We start from the raw sequence: 19,262 nt of genomic DNA on the forward strand, positions 1-19,262 counted from the left end.
ATTCAAGTAGTAAATATATACAATACATGTACCGTGCAAAAAAAAAACCTCCATCCGACATTCTGGGAGGCTAAACATACATTCAATACTGAATTCACTACCCAAGTTGCAATTTCACCCCACACCCTTGCCACTCATGTGGCCCACTGGCGTGCAATCCCTTATTTTGAGGGGCGTCTCCACCATATATTGCAACGCCGCTTTGCCCGTGATACACTGTAGCTTTAAGGTTGTGGCCAGGGTAGCGGATGAAATATAACAGGCTGTGAATGCTAAGAAACTGTCCGCTTGCGGCTGCGCGCCGCACAACCAGCAGGTTAGCCCACATCATTGCAGGAATGCAACCGCTCTCTGATTGACTTACACGGCAGAAAAATAGCCCAGGCACTTGGAATCTGGCACCGGTAACAATGCAGGTAGAGAGGGAGGTTGGGCAGGGCAAGGCAAGATGAGCTGCTGGCATTAGGAAGCAACTTTTGGCTCCTTTTAAAAATAAAAAAAATTGCAACAGTAGCTTTTTTTTTTTTACATTGCACAAGGCGAGAGTGATGGTGGTTATTTCAGGACCCAAGGGAAACCAGCAATCAAATGATACAATGTCGGGATCCGAACCAGAGGACGACGTGAGGAAGCCAGCTCTCAGCCGTCCAGCCAACACACTGATTCTGCAAAAGGTAAGGATGGCTGGTACATTGTACGACCTGGTGGTGCTTCTAGCTGTGTAGGAAGGAACTGCAGATGCTGGGTTGCACCGGAGATGGAGACAAAACGCCGGAGTAACACATCCAGGTAGCATCTCTGGAGAGAAGGAATGGGTGGCGTTTCGGGTCGAGATCCTTCTTCAGACATCCCTTCTCTCCAGAGATGCTGCCTAGTCTCGGCTGAGTTACTCCTACATTTTGTGTCCATCTTCGATGTTTCCAGTTGTCTGCATTCCCCATTCTCTCAGGGAAGATTTCCCGGTCAATGCATCCCTTACGTGCAATTCCTAATCGCCCAGCATGGTGACCCCGGCTCTATTGATTAAAAAAAACGTCCCACATTAACAGGTTGTAGCATCCGTCCCCGTTGTTTACTGACCCAGTTCCCTGTCCTATACCAAAGGAGCTATGCGATGTCGCCTTCCCGTTGGATGTACCGGGTGTCAATCCTCAATTCCCGGTCGACCTGAAATTGGTTTACTGGATGTCTATTGTGAATATTGACTTCTCTAACTTCAAGTAACCCTTGCCTTCCCTCTCTCTCCATCCTTCCCCCTTCCCAGTTTTCTGACCAGCCTGACTGTCTTTTACATTTTATTTCTGTCTGCTTTGTTGTTACCTTCTCCTAGCTAACAATGATCTATCCTACATTTTCCTTGATCTCCATCCCATTTGTCTCGTTATAACACCTTACACTTCCTTGCCTAGGTGTCACTTTCTCCCCTGACTCAGTCTGAAGAAGGGTCTCAACCCGAAAAGTCACCCATTCCTTCTCTCCAGAGATGCTGCCTGTGTCCGCTAAGTTACTCCAGCATTTTGCATTATTACATTACTTGTGCCATGTGACGAATGTGACTGCTAAACGCTGTCCGTTTTACATTCTTTAGCTGATCCTGAAGATAGACACAAAATGCTCGAGTAACTCAGCGAGTCAGGCAGCATCTCTGCAGAAAAGGAATAGGTGACATTTCGGGTTGAGACCCTTCTTGAGACTGAGAGTCAGGGGAGAATGAAACAACGGTTATGAAAAGGTACAGAACAAATCAGAGTCAACACTGATGACCAAGGAAAGGTGGAGCCCACAATGTTCCAATGTTGGCTGTGGAGAACGCTGTTTTAAAGGGTTCCCTACCAAGACATCGCCTTATCCATTCCCTCCACAGATGCTGCACGATTCACTGTGTTCCTCCAGCACTTTGTATTTTGGCCAAGATTCCAGCATCTGCAGTCTCTTGTGTCTCTATCCTTTGAACGTGTTCTCAGTGTGAAATTTGAGTCAGGAAGAACTCTCAGCTTTTCCTTCTGGAGGTGCGGGTGTAATTAAGCCTTGCTCCAGAGACAAGGGAACAAGCATTCAGTATCACTCAGATTCAACATTCAGATACTGCCGTTCAGTATCGTAGCTAGTTAAGGAGAGATGGTAACAAAGCACTGCAGATGCTGGTTTACACAAAAGGACACAAAAGGCACGGTGGCGCAGCGGTAGAGTTGCTGCTTTACAGCGAATGCAGCGCCGGAGACTCAGGTTCGATCCTGACTACGGGTGCTGCACTGTACGGAGTTTGTACGTTCTCCCCGTGACCTGCGTGGGTTTTCTCCGAGATCTTCGGTTTCCTCCCACACATCCAAAGATGTACAGGTTTGTAGGTTAATTGGCTGGGTAAATGTAAAAATTGTCCCTAGTGGGTGTAGGATAGTGTTAATGTACGGGGATCGCTGGGCGGCACGGACTTGGTGGGCCGAAAAGGCCTGTTTCCGGCTGTATATATATGATATGATATGACACAAAAGTGTAGGAGTAACTCTGCGAGTCAGGCAGCATCTCTGGAGAGCATGGATATGTTCTCCAGAGGTGCTGCCTGACCCGCTGAGTTACTCCAGCTCCTTGTGTCTCTTTTAAGGTGAGGTGGGGGATAAGTGACTGGTGGGCAGATACACTGGGTTAGAGGTAAACGCTGCCTCGGCACAATGAAGGGAAAAAGAGAGGAATAATCCTATTTACCAGTCGATATTTATCTCTCAGTTGACATCAATAGGTTGTATAAATACAACGTTAGAAGATGTATAAATAAAATTTGCTTGGCCAGCTTGCAACCCAACAGTGTGAACATTGATTCCTCTCATTTCAAGTGACTTCTGCATTTCCTCCCCCCCCCCCCCCCCCCCACCCCTCAGTTGTCCCACTAGTTCCACTGTTCGCATCCTTGTATTCCTTTTGATTGCACATCTTCCCCAGGTCAATAATGGGCCATTTTAGATTCCATGCATGCTGAGGTCATCTGTTGCCAGTCCTGTTTTGTTCTGGCCTTCTCTATCTTGCAGTCTAAAGAAGGGTTCTGACCCGAAACGTCACCTATTCCTTTGCTCCAAAGATGCTGTCTGATCCGTTGAATTACTCCAGCATTTTGTTTTGTCTTTCGTCGGTGTAAACCAGCATCTGCAGTTCCTTCCTACACATAAATAAATTGTGTGGTCATCATCTTGAATAGCTGCCTCGTTTCCTGCATGATTTTTGACAATAGTTTAGGAGTACAGTTGCTTTATTTGTTGTAAAGTGCTTTGCTTCAATTTGAGTGTATAATGTGCAACATAAGTACACATTTTTCTTTCTTGAAAATAAAGTCATTTCAGGGTATGGCAGGGAAATGCACCAATATTGAAATTGGCCCAATAAGATTTGCACTCAGCTCTGTTGCTGAAGTTCACTTTATAGAGTCATACAACATGGAAACAGGCACTTCGGCCCACCATGCCCATACTGACCAAGATGCCCTATCTGCACTAGTCCCGCCCTCCCTTGTTTGTTCCATATCTTTAGTCAGAGGATGGTGAATTTGTGGAATTTTTTGCTACAGAAGGCTGTGGAGGCCAAGTCAGTGGATATATTTAAGGCAGAGATTGATCGATTCTTGATTAGTACAGCTGTCAGAGGTTATGGGGAGAAGGCAGGGGAATGGGTTTAGGAGGGAGAGATAGATCAGTCATGATTGAATGGTTGTACACTTAATGGGCCGAATGGCCTAATTCTGCTCCTATCCTTTATGATCTATCCCTCTAAACCTCTCCTATCCAAGTTATTATCGGAAGATAATCAGGACCAACCACAACAGGAAATTATTGGAAATCATTGAAAAATGTTGGAAATATTCAGCAGGTCAGGCAGCATCCGTGGAAAGAGAAACAATGACCATATCAGGTCAAATTGGGAAAGAGACAAAAACAAATGAATGGTGTTGCAGAGAAGATGGGGAGATGCCGCATCATTTACCGACAGTCTGCCAAGCATGCCAATGCCGATGCACTGTCTCGTCTACTGATTGGACCCGACCTGACGTTCGATAAAGAGGAGGCAATTATGGAAATTGAGACGGACCTGAACTTGCTCAACACACGGATCATCGCCGATTTCCCCATCTCCAAGGACGGTCGCCAACTATACGAGCACAGACCCCATTTTGTCAAAGGTACGACATTTTGTCACTCGGGTGGCCGGACAGTCCCAAGCTGGACAAGGAATTCCGCTCATTCCAGAATGCGCAAACGGAAATCTCCTCAAAGGATGGCATTCTGTTCCACGACTGTCGAGTGATCATTCCGACGGAACTGCGATCGCCAATTCTGGAAAATGTTGCACAAGACACATTGGAATTGTGCGAATGAAGGAGCTCGCCCGCATGCATGTGTGGTGGCCGAATATCGAGGCCGATATAGCTGACCACTGCAAGTACTGCACACCATGTGCCGAAACAGCGCCGAATCCGCCGGAAAAGACCTCCGCATGGCCCGTCCCCGACCAACCATGGCAGCGAATCCACATAGATTTTGCTGGACCATTCCTGGAGGACATGTGGCTGGTCGTCATGGACGCCCATTCGAAATGGCCACATGTTATCCAAATGAATAAATATCCAACCACTTCTGCGCTCGACGATTTGTTTGCCATTTGTGGATTGCCCTTAACAATCGTAAGCGACAATGGACCCCAATTTGCCTTGCAAATGTTCAGTGACTGGTGCAAACATCACTCAATCGTGCATCTGACATCAGCACCTTTTCATCCACCCTCAAATGGCGAGACGGAGCGGCTCGTCTGCGTTTTCAAGCAAGCCATGAAACGCGCTGTAGAAATTGAAAAGAAAGGGGGAGTGTGATGTTTGATGGACTGTGTGGGGTGGGAGGACCCGTTGCTCCTCCCGTGCAGCAGGTGGCACTGCACAGGACAAAGGGAGATGTTTTGTACATAGTTATCTTGGCTGTACACAGTGGGGAGTGCAGTCAGATTGTGGGGTGGCAGCCATTTTGGTTTCTTGCTGCCAGTATTGAGTTACTGTAATAAAGACTTCTGTTGTACCTTGAAGACTCGCAAAGTTTCATACAGGCATAGAACAAGAACACGAAAGAAAGCAGATGGACGGGATCAGGGAGACTTAGGACCAGCACAGGGGAGGAGACAGTGTTGTACTCAGGAAGGGATGACGAGAATCACAGAGAAGGAGTAGCTATCCTTTTAAAGAAAGGAGTAGAAAATAGTTTGATAGAGTGGGAACTTGTCAATAGTAGATTCATGAAGATCAGAATGAAGGGGAAGCAAATTAATACAACCATCATCCAGTGTTACGCCCCTATAAACGATAGTGATGATAGTGTTATGGATGAATTCTATGAGCAACTACAGGCTGAGTTAGAAAACACACCAAGACATGACATGAAGATTGTGATGGGAGACCTAAATGCAAAGGTTGGAAACAACAACACAGAGCCATGGGCAAAGAGGGCTGTGGTTTTATAAATGAGAACGGTGAGAGACTTATAGAACTCTGCACCAATTACAATCTAGTAATTGGAGGGATCCTCTTTCGTGTTACAATTAAGGAACAGGTTTCAGGCACTAGTAGATATGGATGATCACACAGAGCCAAATGTAAATAATATTAATATTAATACTGTGTGTGAACAAACCAAAATAGCTTATGTGAAAACCAGTGAAGCCTGCCTGGGATTCAAGCAGAAAATAAAGAAGGAATGGATAACTGAAGACACATGGCAAACCATTAAAAATAGGAGAAAATTAAAGAAACAAATAAATGAAACAAAATCCAAACGGCTGCAAGAAAGATACAAGTTGCAATATCAAGAAGCAAACAAAGCAGTTCAGAGGAAAGCCAGGGCTGACAAATGGCCGTACCTGGAAGATCTGGTCAATCAAGCAGAAGAAAGCAAGGGAAGGTGTACAAGATAACCTGTGCCCGGTTACAAAATAATCTGTGGCAAACATCGGCAAACCACTGCGACACCAATTGTAGGCAAAAAAGGCCGACTCCTAACAACAGAAACAGAACAAGAAGCCCGCTGGGTGGAACACTTTAATGAAGTATTGAATAGAACACCGCCCATAATAGAGGCTAACACCCAACAAGCAGAGGATGACCTAGATATTAGCACTGAATCACCAACTAAGGAGGAAATTGTTATAGCCATTAAGTCCCTTAAAAGTGGAAAAGCCCCAGGCCAAGATAACCTCAATGCAGAACTGTTTCAGGTGGACCCAGAACTTGCAGCCAAAGTATTTGTACCACTTTTCACAGCTATTTGGGAAAGGAAGGAGATACCTGACGACTGGTCAGAAGGAGTCATCATTAGGTAAAAGAGCCATTAGGAGGCAGTGATCACAACATGATAAGTTTTACTCTGCAAATGGAAAGGCAGAAGGGAAAATCGGGAGTGTCGGTATTACAGTATAGCAAAGGGGATCACAGAGGCATGAGGCGGGAGCTGGCCAAAATTGACTGGAAGGAGGCCCTAGCAGGGAAGACGGTAGAACAGCAATGGCAGGTATTCCTGGGAACAATGCAGAGGTTGCAGGATCAATTTATCCCAAAGAGGCGGAAAGACTCTAAGGGGAGTAAGAGACACCTGTGGCTGACAAGGGAAGTCAAGGACAGCATAAAAATTAAGGAGAGGAAGTATAACATAGCAAAGAAGAGTGGGAAGACAGAGGATTGGGACCCTTTTAAAGAGCAACAAAAGTTAACTAAAAAGGCAATACGGGGAGAAAAGATGAGGTACGAGGGTAAACCAGCCAATAATATAAAGGAGGATAGCAAATGTTTTTTTAGGTACGTGAAGAGGAAAAAAATAGTCAAGGCAAATGTGGGTCCCTTGAAGACAGAAGCAGGGGAATTTATTATGGGGAACAAAGAAATGGCAGACGAGTTAAACCGTTACTTTGGATCTGTGTTTACTGAGGAGGATACACACAATCTCCCAAATGTTCTAGGGGCCGGAGAACCTAGGGTGATGGAGGAACTGAAGGAAATCCACATTAGGCAGGAAATGGTTTTGGGTAGACTGATGGGACTGAAGGCTGATAAATCCCCAGGGCCTGATGGTCTGCATCCCAGGGTACTTAAGGAGGTGGCTCTAGAAATAGGGGAAGCATTGGAGATCATTTTTCAATGTTCTATAGATTCAGGATCAGTTCCTGTGGATTGGAGGATAGCAAATGTTATCCCACTTTTTAAGAAAGGAGGGAGAGAGAAAACGGGTAATTATTGACCAGTTAGTCTGACATCAGTGGTGGGGAAGATGCTGGAGTCAATTATAAAAGACGAAATTGCTGAGCATTTGGATAGCAGTAACAAGATCATTCTGAGTCAGCATGGATTTACGAAGGGGAAATCATGCTTGACAAATCTACTGGAATTTTTTGAGGATGTAACTAGGAAAATTGACAGGGGAGAGTCGGTGGATGTGGTGTACCTCGACTTTCAGAAAGCCTTCGACAAGGTCCCACATAGGAGATTAGTGGGCAAAATTAGAGCACATGGTATTGGGGGTAGGGTACTGACATGGATAGAAAATTGGTTGACAGACAGAAAGCAAAGAGTGGGGATAAATGGGTCCCTTTCGGAATGGCAGGCAGTGACCAGTGGGGTACCGCAAGGTTCGGTGCTGGGACCCCAGCTATTTACGATATACATTAATGACTTAGATGAAGGGATTAAAAGTACCATTAGCAAATTTGCAGATGATACTAAGCTGGGGGGTAGTGTGAATTGTGAGGAAGATGCAATAAGGCTGCAGGGTGACTTGGACAGGTTGTGTGAGTGGGCGGATACATGGCAGATGCAGTTTAATGTAGATAAGTGTGAGGTTATTCACTTTGGAAGCAAGAATAGAAAGGCAGATTATTATCTGAATGGTGTCAAGTTAGGAAGAGGGGATGTTCAACGAGATCTGGGTGTCCTAGTGCATCAGTCACTGAAAGGAAGCATGCAGGTACGGCAGGCAGTGAAGAAAGCCAATGGAATGTTGGCCTTCGTAACAAGAGGAGTTGAGTATAGGAGCAAAGAGGTCGTTCTACAGTTGTACCGGGCCCTGGTGAGACCGCACCTGGAGTACTGTGTGCAGTTTTGGTCTCCAAATTTGAGGAAGGATATTCTTGCTATTGAGGGCGTGCAGCGTAGGTTCACTAGGTTGATTCCCGGAATGGCGGGACTGTCGTATGTTGAAAGGCTGGAGCAATTAGGCTTGTATACACTGGAATTTAGAAGGATGAGGGGGGATCTTATTGAAACATATAAGATAATTAGGGGATTGGACACATTAGAGGCAGGAAACATGTTCCCAATGTTGGGGGAGTCCAGAACAAGGGGCCACAGTTTAAGAATAAGGGGTAGGCCATTTAGAACGGAGATGAGGAAGAACTTTTTCAGTCAGAGAGTGGTGAAGGTGTGGAATTCTCTGCCTCAGAAGGCAGTGGAGGCCAGTTCGTTGGATGCTTTCAAGAGAGAGCTGGATAGAGCTCTTAAGGATAGCGGAGTGAGGGGGTATGGGGAGAAGGCAGGAACGGGGTACTGATTGAGAGTGATCAGCCATGATCGCATTGAATGGCGGTGCTGGCTCGAAGGGCTGAATGGCCTACTCCTGCACCTATTGTCTATTGTCTATTAGGATACCAAAGAAAGGCAACTTAAGAGAGTGTAACAATTGGAGAGGGATCACTCTTCTATCAATTCCAAGTAAGATTCTGGCAAAGATTATAATACAACGTACCTCAAAGCAGTAGACAAACAGCTCAGGAAAGAGCAGGCAGGATTCCGTGGTGGGAGGGGATGCATTGACCAGATATTTGCCCTGCGTAACATTATAGAATAGTGCACAGAGTGGCAGAGACAGATATACATAAACTTTGTTGATTTCGAGAAAGCATTTGACAGCATCCACTGGGACAGTCTCTGGGGCATATTACGAATGTATGGGATCCCACAGCACATAGTCAAAGTAATTAAGAGCTTCTACGCCAACTTCTCTTGTAGAGTAGGGAACAGTAACCACACATTCCAGGTGAAGACACGAGTTCGACAAGGGTGTGTGATGTCAGTGCTACTCTTCAATATTACTATTGACTGGGTGATGAGTCAGACAACCGAAGATCAAGCAAGAGGCATACGATGGACCCTCTTCTCAACATTGGAAGATCTTGATTTTGCTGATGACATAGCTCTGGTCTCCCACACTCACAAACACATGCAGGAAAAAACATCCCGTCTTAGTGACTTTGCACAACAAATTGGCTTGAAGATAAACCAGAAAAAATCTGAGTTAATGACACTAGACATCCAAAACCCCTTACCAATCCAAGTGAATGGAAACGACCTCCCAATAACTGAGGAGTTTATTTATCTTGGTAGTAAAGTCAGATACGATGGCGGAGCACAAAATGACATTAAGAACCGGCTAAACAAGGCTAGGAATGTTTTCAGAATGCTAAACAATGTATGGCGGTCCCAGCAATACAGCACCAAGACCAAGCTGAAGATATACGTGAGCCGTGTCCTCTCCACCCTCTTACATGGCTCAGAATGCTGGAGGATGACAGCGAATGACATCAAGCAGCTGTCAGTCGTCCATACTAAGAACCTGAGAAGAATCCTTAGAATATTTTGGCCAAACACCATACCCAACCAACATCTCCTTGCTCAATGCCAGCAAGAGAGTGTGGATACCATCATGAGAAAGCGATGGAACTGGATTGGCCACATACTGAGAAGAGAACCAGACAGCATCCCAATAATAGCCCTGCACTGGACACCAGAAGGGAAAAGGAAAAGAGGGAGAACCAAAACCACATGGCATCGAACTGTAGAGGAGGAAATGAAAACTATGGAATTGACCTGGGGTAGTGTCCAGAAACTAGCCCAGAACAGACAGGAGTGGAGAACCTTCGTTGTTGCCCTACATGCCAGGAGGCATAAAGGGCAGTAAGTAAGTAAGTAAAATCCATGATCATTTAATGTATATTTTCTGTTCTCCCAGCTAATAATCAGGTTATATTAATTTTTGAGGTAATTACAATAGTAATCAATAAAAGAAGATAAACAATGCTCGTCGAGATTTAAAAAGTAAAATAGCTTCTTCTCTTCTGTTGTCAGACTTCTGAACAGTCCTTCCATAATTGAAGGTGCAGTCTGATTCTCCTGTTCATTGCAAACATTGGACTTTGGTTTAGTTTAGAGATACAGCCCGGAAACAGGCTCTTTGGCCCACCGGGTCCACGCCGACCAGCGATCCCCACATATTAACACAATCCTACACACACTAGGGACAATTTTTACATTTACCAAGCCAATTTACATATATACCTGGACGTCTTTGTCTCTGGAACTATTGCGTTATAATGTTGAGAACTATATTCTGCATCTCTGTATCTTTCCCTTCGCTTTATCTATTGTACTTGAGTTTGACTTGATTGTATTAATGTGTGGTATTATCTGATTTGATTGGATAGCATTTAAAAAAAAGCTTTTCACTGTACCACTGATAATAGAGTTAAACCTATCAACGGTTCTTTTAAGTGTTTTCTATATGTTTTGCTCTTGCTTCTGCAGTTCCCAGAGGTTGTACCACTGAATGTAGGAGGCATGTATTTTACTACGAGACTCTCCACATTAAGGCGCTATGAAGACACTATGCTGGCTGCTATGTTTAGCGGCCGTCATCATATTCCCACTGATTCAGAGGGCCGATTCTTTATTGATAGAGATGGTACATACTTTGGGTAGGTAATTATATAATTGTTCTTAAGTTATCTTGTTTTCGACAGTCAACATCTGCTGTAATAGTGCTGTGACAGTCAAGCTAAAAATACCGGATACAAATAGAGTCATAGCGCACAGAAACAGGTCCTTCTACCCAACTTGCCCATGTCAAGATGTGTGGGCCAAGTTTTTTTTTTACACAGAGTGTGGTGGGTGCCTGAGGTGGTGGTGGAGGCAGATTCGGCAGTAGCATTTAAGAGGCGTTTCGATAGGCACATGGATATGGAGGAATATGGATTATGTGCAGACAGAGGACATTAATTGGCACGGAAATTGTGAGCAATAGGGCCTGTTCCTGTGCTGTGCGGTTCTATGTTCTGGTGGGGTGGACCTAATATTTAAGGCAGAGCTGCTGGATATGAAGGAGCAGTAAAATGTAATCCGGAACTGCCTTTCCAACAGGCTGTGGTGAAATTTTGACAAGTGTAGTTGCATTTTGCGGAGTAAAATATCAAGACAAATGGAGTAGATGTATATTGAATTAGTGGGTGCCCTCGTCTTGCTCCAACGACCTTGAAGAAAGAGGCAAAACGTATTGTTCTGTAAAATGCATTTATTTATATCCTCGACTTGTGCTATCAGGCTTGGGTGAAACAAGATTCAAATATAATCGGAGAAGCACTTGTCGAAAGATGATCTCGACCAGATTTAACACCAGTGTTCAAGTGTGAATGGAGGAGGTGTTATATGCAGCAGATTAATATTAATCAACTTTATAAATACTAGTCTACCCGGGTCCTACTAATAATTACATGACCATAAAGATTATTCATCTAAACTTATATGTACCATCTCCTTTCTCCTTTCAGAGATATTCTTAATTTTTTGCGGAGTGATGACTTGCCCCCTCGTGAGCGGGTGAGAACTGTTCACAAAGAAGCACAGTATTATTCCATTGGGCCATTGCTAGAGTGTCTGGATGAGCTGCAGCCCTTCGCGAGTGAAAAAGTCAGGAAGGCATTTTTGGACTTACTGCCTTATTACAAAGGTGATGTTTTATTTTCACTTTTTATTGGTGAAGACTGTTAATGACAAAGAGTCCAGCAAGATTATTCGGTCTCTCATGAGATCTGATTTAAACGTGTGTGTGTGTGTGGCACACTTGCCTTCATCAGTCACAACAGGACCCTTAACAGCATTAATGCCCAAGTTCTAGTTTAAACTACTCCGGGTATAAAATTCAGGAAATGATGTTGCAATTGTATAAGACAATAAGGCCACGGTTGGAGTATCATGTGCAGTTCTGGTCGTACCAGAACGTAGGAAGGATGTGGAAGATTTGGAGAGGGTGCAGGAAATGTCCACTGTGATGGTTCCTGGATTAGGGGGTATTAGCTACAAAGAGAGATTGGACAAATGTAGATTGTGTTAGTTTCGTTTAGAAATACAGCTTGGAGAAAGGCCCTTCGGCCGCCTGAAGCCACGACGACCATGCCGATCACCCGTACCCTGGTTCTATCCTACACACTAGGGACAATTTACAGAGGCCAAGTAACCTACAATCCCGGCACGCCTTTTGAGTGTGGGAGGAAACCGGAGCACCCTGAGAAAACCCACGGGGTCAAAGGGAGAACGTACAAGCTTCATGCAGACAGCATCCGTAGTCGGGATCAAACCTGGGTCTCTGGCGCTGTAAGGCAGCAGCTCTACCGCTGCGCCACCGTGCCGCCCCTTCTCTGGAGCGTCTTCGGTTGGCGGGTGATCTGATAGAAGTTTATAAAATAATGGGAGGCATCGATAGGGTAGACAGTCAGCAGCTTTTGCCTAAGGCGGAAATGTCAATGACTAGAGGGCATTGCTTTAAGGCGAGAAGGTTTACGGGAGGTACGCGGGGCATATTTTTACAGGGAAGGTCGGGGGTGCCTGGAAGATGTTGTGGGATGGCTGGAAGCAGATACAACGGTGAACAGTGCAGGCAGATGGGGTAAGTTTAATTTGATGTCATGGCCAATGCAGACATCTTGTGCCAAAGAGCCCGTTCCTATGCTGCACTGTTCTAAGTTTTAATACTCAGATCAAGGAGATGTAGGATGTTCTTGACTTACTTCTGAACTTTAAGAAAATAACTGCAGATGCTGGTACAAATCGAAGGTATTTATTCACAAATTGCTGGAGTAACTCAGCGGGTCAGGCAGCATCTCAGGAGAGAAGGAATGGGTGACGTTTTGGGTCGAGACCCTTCTTCAGTCTGAAGAAGGGTCTCGACCCGAAACGTCACCCATTCCTTCTCTCCTGAGATGCTGCCTGACCCGCTGAGTTACTCCAGCATTTTGTGAATAAATACCTACTTCTGAACTTTACTACATGAGTCACAGAAGATCTGGAATAATGACATAAATTACATTAGGCATGTGAAATCCCAGTAATTTAAATAATGACTATCGATTCTGTAACTTAATTCCTATGAGTCTGGCCTCAGTACTCTTGTTAATGTGTGCAGGCAAGGACACAAAGTACTGGAGTAACTCAGCGGGTCAGGCAGCATCTCTGGAGAATATGGATAGGTGACATTTCGGCTTGGGACCATTCTTCAGACCGGGTATTTTGGCATCTTGTTCACGCAGTTTTAACTTGCACAACCATTTTAAACTGGATTGAATGAAAACATGCTAATGGATATGCTGCGAAGATAGAAATAAATACGTAAGAATTTAACTTAATACTTAGTTATGTTTCCATTATTGTTGCAGACCCTATGATTTCTATTAGCTTTATTGACCACAGATCCAATTTCTTAGATTTGCCGTTTTAATCTTAAGGTTAGCATGAAATGTAATTAAAAACTTTGAAATGCCCTTTAAGACTTAAGAACAAAATAGTTTAAACAATGTTAATTTCAAAGGTTTATAATTCATTTTCAAAAGGTAATTTTTTCTTTTTCCTTTCTTTTTGGAGATCTTGACACTAACATCTCCCACCAATAAAAATAGACGGCTTCCGTTCATCTGCACACACATTTTTTTCAACGTGTGGCTGCTCTTTGAGGCATCCTGTGTGGTTTTTAATGCTATGGTCATGACCAGCTGCTTTTCCAATTAGTGGGGGATCATGAATAGAAAATCAGCTCCTGCTTCTTTGTGATGCAGAATATTAGGAAATTAATGCTGAATAGAGGACTACAATAACATTTCATTTTTAATCCATCTTGATTAACTCCAGTGATGTGAGGATCACAGCAGATAGAATATTTAAGTTGAGTGAACTCGATTGTACAATAGTCATAAGTTCAGAACTGATAGGAGCAGAATTAGGCCATTCGGCCCATCAAGCCTACTCCGCCATTCAATCATGGTTGATCTATCTTTCCCTATCAACCCCATTCTCCTGCCTTCTACCATAACCCGTGACACCCATACTAATCAAGAATCTATCTATCTGTGCTTTAAAAATATCTATTGACTTGACCTCCACAGCCTTCTGTGGCAATGAATTCTACAGATTTAGAACCCTCTGTCTAAAGAAATTCCTCATCTCCTTTCTAAAGGAACATCCTTTTATTCTGAGGCTCTGACCTCTGGCCTTAGACTCTCCTACTAGTGATCCTCTCCCCTCCACTCTATCCAAGCCTTTCACTATTCGAACTATCACAACATCTTCATTTATACAAGATGAGTTTTTCTAGGTCATTTTAATTATTAACATGAACAGCCATTCGAGATGGGAATAGGGTGTTAATGTGTTTCTTGTTCATCTCTGAGTATGATTATCCAGAACTTGCTTTTGGGGCCGAGCTCTTTGCTGATGTACATAGTTGATATGAACTTGATTGTTGATGATCTGCTGCTGTGAACCCACTCTCCAAAGTTGGCCCAATCCTAAATGGCCCTGTTGGAGCACGTGGGGAGAGAAAGCAGTTGTGGGTGCAAGTGTGTGGGAGGGGCAGCCCAGAACAGAACTTTATTGTAGCCTCAGAAGTCTAATGTGTATCCTCTTTAATAAAACATTGGCAAATCACTAGACTATAACCAATGGCTTCGCCAGCTGTCCTACTTGGAATGTCTCTGAAAATTCCAGATACTTAAAAACATTTAAAAATTATTAAACATTCCATTAAATATATTTCAAAATGATTACGGTCATAGGTTCACAAGTTATAGGCGCAGAACTAGACCATTCGGCCCATCACAGTCTACCCCGCCATTCAATCATGGCTGAACTATCTTTCCCTCTCAACACCATTCTCCTGCCTTCTCCCCATAACCCCAGACACCCGCACTAATCAAGAAAATTTATGTTTTTATAATAAAATGTTTTATTTAATGTCTAAATTAATTAAAGCATTTAAGTAAATGCAATGTATTCAAAAATCTAACTTGTCCAGTGTTTATTTAGTGTCTTGGAGCAGTTCTTCTCCAATGACATGAATCATCTTGCCGCCACTACACTACGGCAGTCTGACCTGGTGCATGTTTAGTGGGCGTGATCTCTGACATGAATGCCAAGGATTTGCCACAGGTTTATTTTCCACACAGGGCTCCAGTACCAAAGAGCGGTTGTTAAATTGCTTGGAATTGTGCCCAACAAATCTGGGAGTTCAGCTTTCATGTGGGGTACTCGGGCGGTGGCAATTGCAAGTTGAACTATCAACAGCTCTGCTTCTAACTTTTCTCATTTATTTTCATATTTTTTCTCACTTCTCAGCAGCCTAGAACTTGCAAAGCAGTCATTTCTATTTTTTTGCATCAGAATCTTTCACTTAACACAAGTTAACCTTTTATATCCAAACTGCTGTTTTGCGAAATGTAGAACATAGAACAATAAAGCACGGGATCAGGCCCTTTGGCCCACAGTGTTTGTACTGAATACAATGCTAAAATAAACTCATCTCATTTGGCTGCACGTGATCCATATCCCTCCATTCCCTGCATATCCATGTGCTCATCTAAAAGACTCTTAAATGCCACTATCGTATCTGCCTCCTCCACCACCCCTGGCGGTTTTTACAGCAAAGCACGCTGACCCTGAGGTTAAAACTGCAAATCTATAAGAGATTGGACCTGTGATCAATGAAACATGATTTACGGTGTGAAACATTAATTTATGGGGTTTATTGTTTTGTATTCCTGAAAAAAATGCCATGATAACCATCTAGTTAATAGTCTGGAGTTTGGTTTCAAGTAATATGTAATACGCATGTTTGCATATGTGTCCATTCCACAAAGTACATTTTTGTGCCAAAAGAACAGATTTATTAGTGCCTTAACCTGATTTGTTTGCTTAAGCAAGATGTCTTTGTGATGCCTAAAAATGCAGTCATACTTAACAATCTGTCTTATTAGTATATTATGTAGTTCATTAGTATCCTCGTTTCTCCACACTTAACCACAGCTTATAAGGTCATAGGAATAGGAGTAGAATTAGGCCATTCGGCCCATCAAGTCTACGCTGCCATTTAATCATGGCTGATCTATCTCTCCCTCCTTTTCCTGCCTTCTCCCCATAACTTCTGAGACCTGTACTAATCAAGAATGTACTTAATCAAGTTATGGGAATTATAAATAAAAGTTTCTACTTTCTGTATTTCATAAAATATTATACTGAATAAAGCAAATATATTGAGTTTCATATCCACCGCTATTTTTCCCCTTTAAATTTTTGGTTTCCCCTGTACAGAAAATTTGGAGAGGATAATTGAAATTGCAAAACAGAAAGCAATCCAACGAAAGGCAAGATTTGCAAAATTAAAAATTTGTGTGTATAAGGAGGAGATGCCGGTGACTCCATACGAACGGCCACTGTACCACTCTCTGCGCTTTGACAGAAGTGAGAATGAGACAAAACTCTTCGAGCATCATTGTGAAGTCGACGTGTCCTTTGGTCCGTGGGAAGCCATCGCTGATGTCTACGACCTTCTTCACTGCATCGTGACTGACCTGGCAGACAGAGGCATTACAGTGGATCACCAGTGCATAGGCGTGTGCGACAAGCACCTCATAAACTATTACTACTGTAAACGCCCCATCTATGAGTTCAAGATTACTTGGTGGTAACGGACATGTTGTGATTATCCTGAGCTTATTTATCTGATTAAGTATTATAAGAAGATGAACTTTGACAGTTACCATTGAAGGCACCAGCAAAACGTGGCAATCCAATGTCTCAACGTGTCCTGCAGCCAGAAATGTGTCTTGTAACGAGGTGGAGATGATGACGTTATTTGCAAACTGGAGTGTTAATATACTGTGGCCATTTTTTGTGCTGACATGTCAGATTTACTAATGCCTTAACCTGATTTGTTTGCATGAGCAAGGTGTCCTTTTGAAAGCCTCAAAATGCAGACGTACTTAACAAAAATCTCTTTTATTAGTATATTATGCAGTTCAATAGTTTCCTCGTTTTTCCTTGCAAGTACAGTGTGATGGTACTGTATAATGTGATGGTATATATAAATGCAAAGGATATATATAGTGCCTTCCATAAACTCAGGATGTCCCAGAGCACATTAATGCTAATGTAATCTTTTTGAGATGTGGCTACTGTTGCAAAGTGTGAAAATGTCTGTCTGTTTGTGAACAACCGGTTCCCACAAAAGGTAAGATAAAGACCAAGTGATCTGTTTTGTGACATTAATCAAGGCGTAAATAGGATATATGTTGGTTGTCTCCTTCAATGTCTTCTTTCACATCCACAGAGGAGAACAGATTTAGTTTGGTTTCGTTTATTATTGTCACGTGTACTGAGGTAAAGGGGAAAAGCTTTTTGTTGCATGCTATCCAGTCAACAAAAAGACTACACATTATTACAGTCGAGCCATCCACAGTGTGCAGATACAGAATAAGGGGAATAACGTTTAGTGCAAGGTGGAGTCTGATTAAAGATAGTCAAAGATCACCAATGAGGTAGATGGGAGGTCAGGACCGCTCTCTAGTTGGTGAGAGGACGGTTCAGTTGCCTGATAATAGTTGGGGGAGAAAACTGCTCCTGAAACTGGAGATGTGCATTTTCATGTGGGTTCAGTATAATATCTCATCTAAATGCCCGCACTTCCATTCTGCAGGATTTCCTCAGTATTACGTTGTAGTGTTAGCCTAGATTTCATATAATATCAATAAAGTCATGGGAATGTTGATTTCTTCACAAGCTGGTGTCCATTTGAACCCTGTTCAAATTTCATGCTGGAGTGCTGACCGAATATTTTTTACCCACAATTCACTTCAATCATATTAAATAATTGAAAACTAAAGTATCAGTGTGGGGTTTCCTTGCTAGAAGTTGGAATTCTCTGAGAGGAAGTTGTAAAGGAAAGTTCAACAGTGACGTTTAATAGAGATTCAAACAGGTAACATAGAAAATAGGTGCAGGAGGAGGCCATTCGGCCCTTCGAGCCAGCACCGCCATAAATTGCGATCATGGCTAATCATCCACAATCAGTAACCCGTGCCTGCCTTCTCCCCATATCCCTTGATTCCGCTAGCCCCAAGAGCTCCATCTAACTCTCTTTTAAATTCATCCAGTGAATTGGCCTCCACTGCCTTCTGTGGGAGAGAATTCCACAAATTCACAACTCTGGGTGAAAAAGTTTTTTCTCATCTCAGTTTTAAATGGCCTCCCCTTTATTCTTAGATAGGTACATGGATAGGAGAGTTTAAAGCGAGGTAGGCCAAATGCAGGAAAGTGGGACAAGCTCAACTGCACAACTTGGTCAGCATGGATGAGTTGGGACGAAGGGCCTGTTAATGTCTGGTATGAATTTGACTCTAAAACTCTGGCACTGCGGATGGTAAACATTCCTTAAAGGGCTGAGAGAGCTTTTGAGAGCTTATGCCATTATTGTGTCACTGAAATGTCTAGCATTTGTTGTCCATATTCTTTGAAAACCGCATCAATGTTTTTTACGTGAATATGCTGAAGCTGCTGCCAGTGAGTACTACTTCCCCATCTACTGTTTTCCAATCTACTCCACCCCCATCAAGGTAGATTGATAAACTGAGGAAAAATGTACAAATTTAAGAACTATACTCACTATATAATGCTCTAAAGGAGTTGTTCTTTGGTGTGAGAGGTCTAATTTTTTTTTAATTGTATACAAATCCATTACTACTGTGTAGCAAATACTGGTCTTGAAAAGTCCAAATTTATTTATGTGGATTTTCATTCTCTCAAATATTTAATTAGATATTAGTCTTTTAAATTAATTTTATTTTTAAAATATTTATTTATGTTTCAGCTGCTATTTAATCTTATATATGTGTCGCAACATTTGTTTCGTACTTTGTAAAACATTTAAAATTGAAGTGGAAATAAAATAACGTTTGAAAATTGCGCTTTTTCGTGCCTGGTTATCTGTGAAAATTCTTCTCAGTCATTGGTTACTCCTGCTTCACTTTCATCATTCAGAGATATTCTGGATTTGTTAGCTCTCTTGATGGGAATGTCGTTCAACTGTACTTGAACCAGTTCTTTCTTGCAGATAAGGTAGACCCAAAATGCTGGAGTAACCTAGCGGGTCAGGCAGCATCGC

At 43.0% G+C, this 19,262-nt stretch overlaps 1 protein-coding gene across 1 annotated transcript; it reads left to right on the top strand.

Moving 5' to 3' along the window:
- The first annotated feature begins 217 nt into the window (after positions 1 to 217).
- Positions 218 to 18,968, top strand: kctd7 (potassium channel tetramerization domain containing 7). The gene is made up of 5 exons (XM_078422106.1): positions 218 to 416; positions 540 to 674; positions 10,592 to 10,761; positions 11,611 to 11,789; positions 16,415 to 18,968. The coding sequence occupies exons 1-5, from the start codon at positions 411 to 413 to the stop codon at positions 16,789 to 16,791; spliced, it is 867 nt and encodes a 288-aa protein (XP_078278232.1). The 5' UTR covers positions 218 to 410; the 3' UTR covers positions 16,792 to 18,968.
- The last annotated feature ends 294 nt before the right edge of the window (positions 18,969 to 19,262 follow it).

The sequence above is a fragment of the Rhinoraja longicauda genome, chromosome 26 (genome assembly GCF_053455715.1).
Source record: "Rhinoraja longicauda isolate Sanriku21f chromosome 26, sRhiLon1.1, whole genome shotgun sequence".
NCBI lineage: Eukaryota > Metazoa > Chordata > Chondrichthyes > Rajiformes > Arhynchobatidae > Rhinoraja > Rhinoraja longicauda.

Bases quoted from the DNA above. Each gene is read 5' to 3' on its own strand.
- kctd7 (XM_078422106.1), top strand. The intron at 675-10,591 runs GTAAGGATGGCT...TTGCTTCTGCAG, and splicing joins ACACACTGATTCTGCAAAAG to TTCCCAGAGGTTGTACCACT. The intron at 10,762-11,610 runs GTAGGTAATTAT...TTCTCCTTTCAG, and splicing joins AGAGATGGTACATACTTTGG to AGATATTCTTAATTTTTTGC.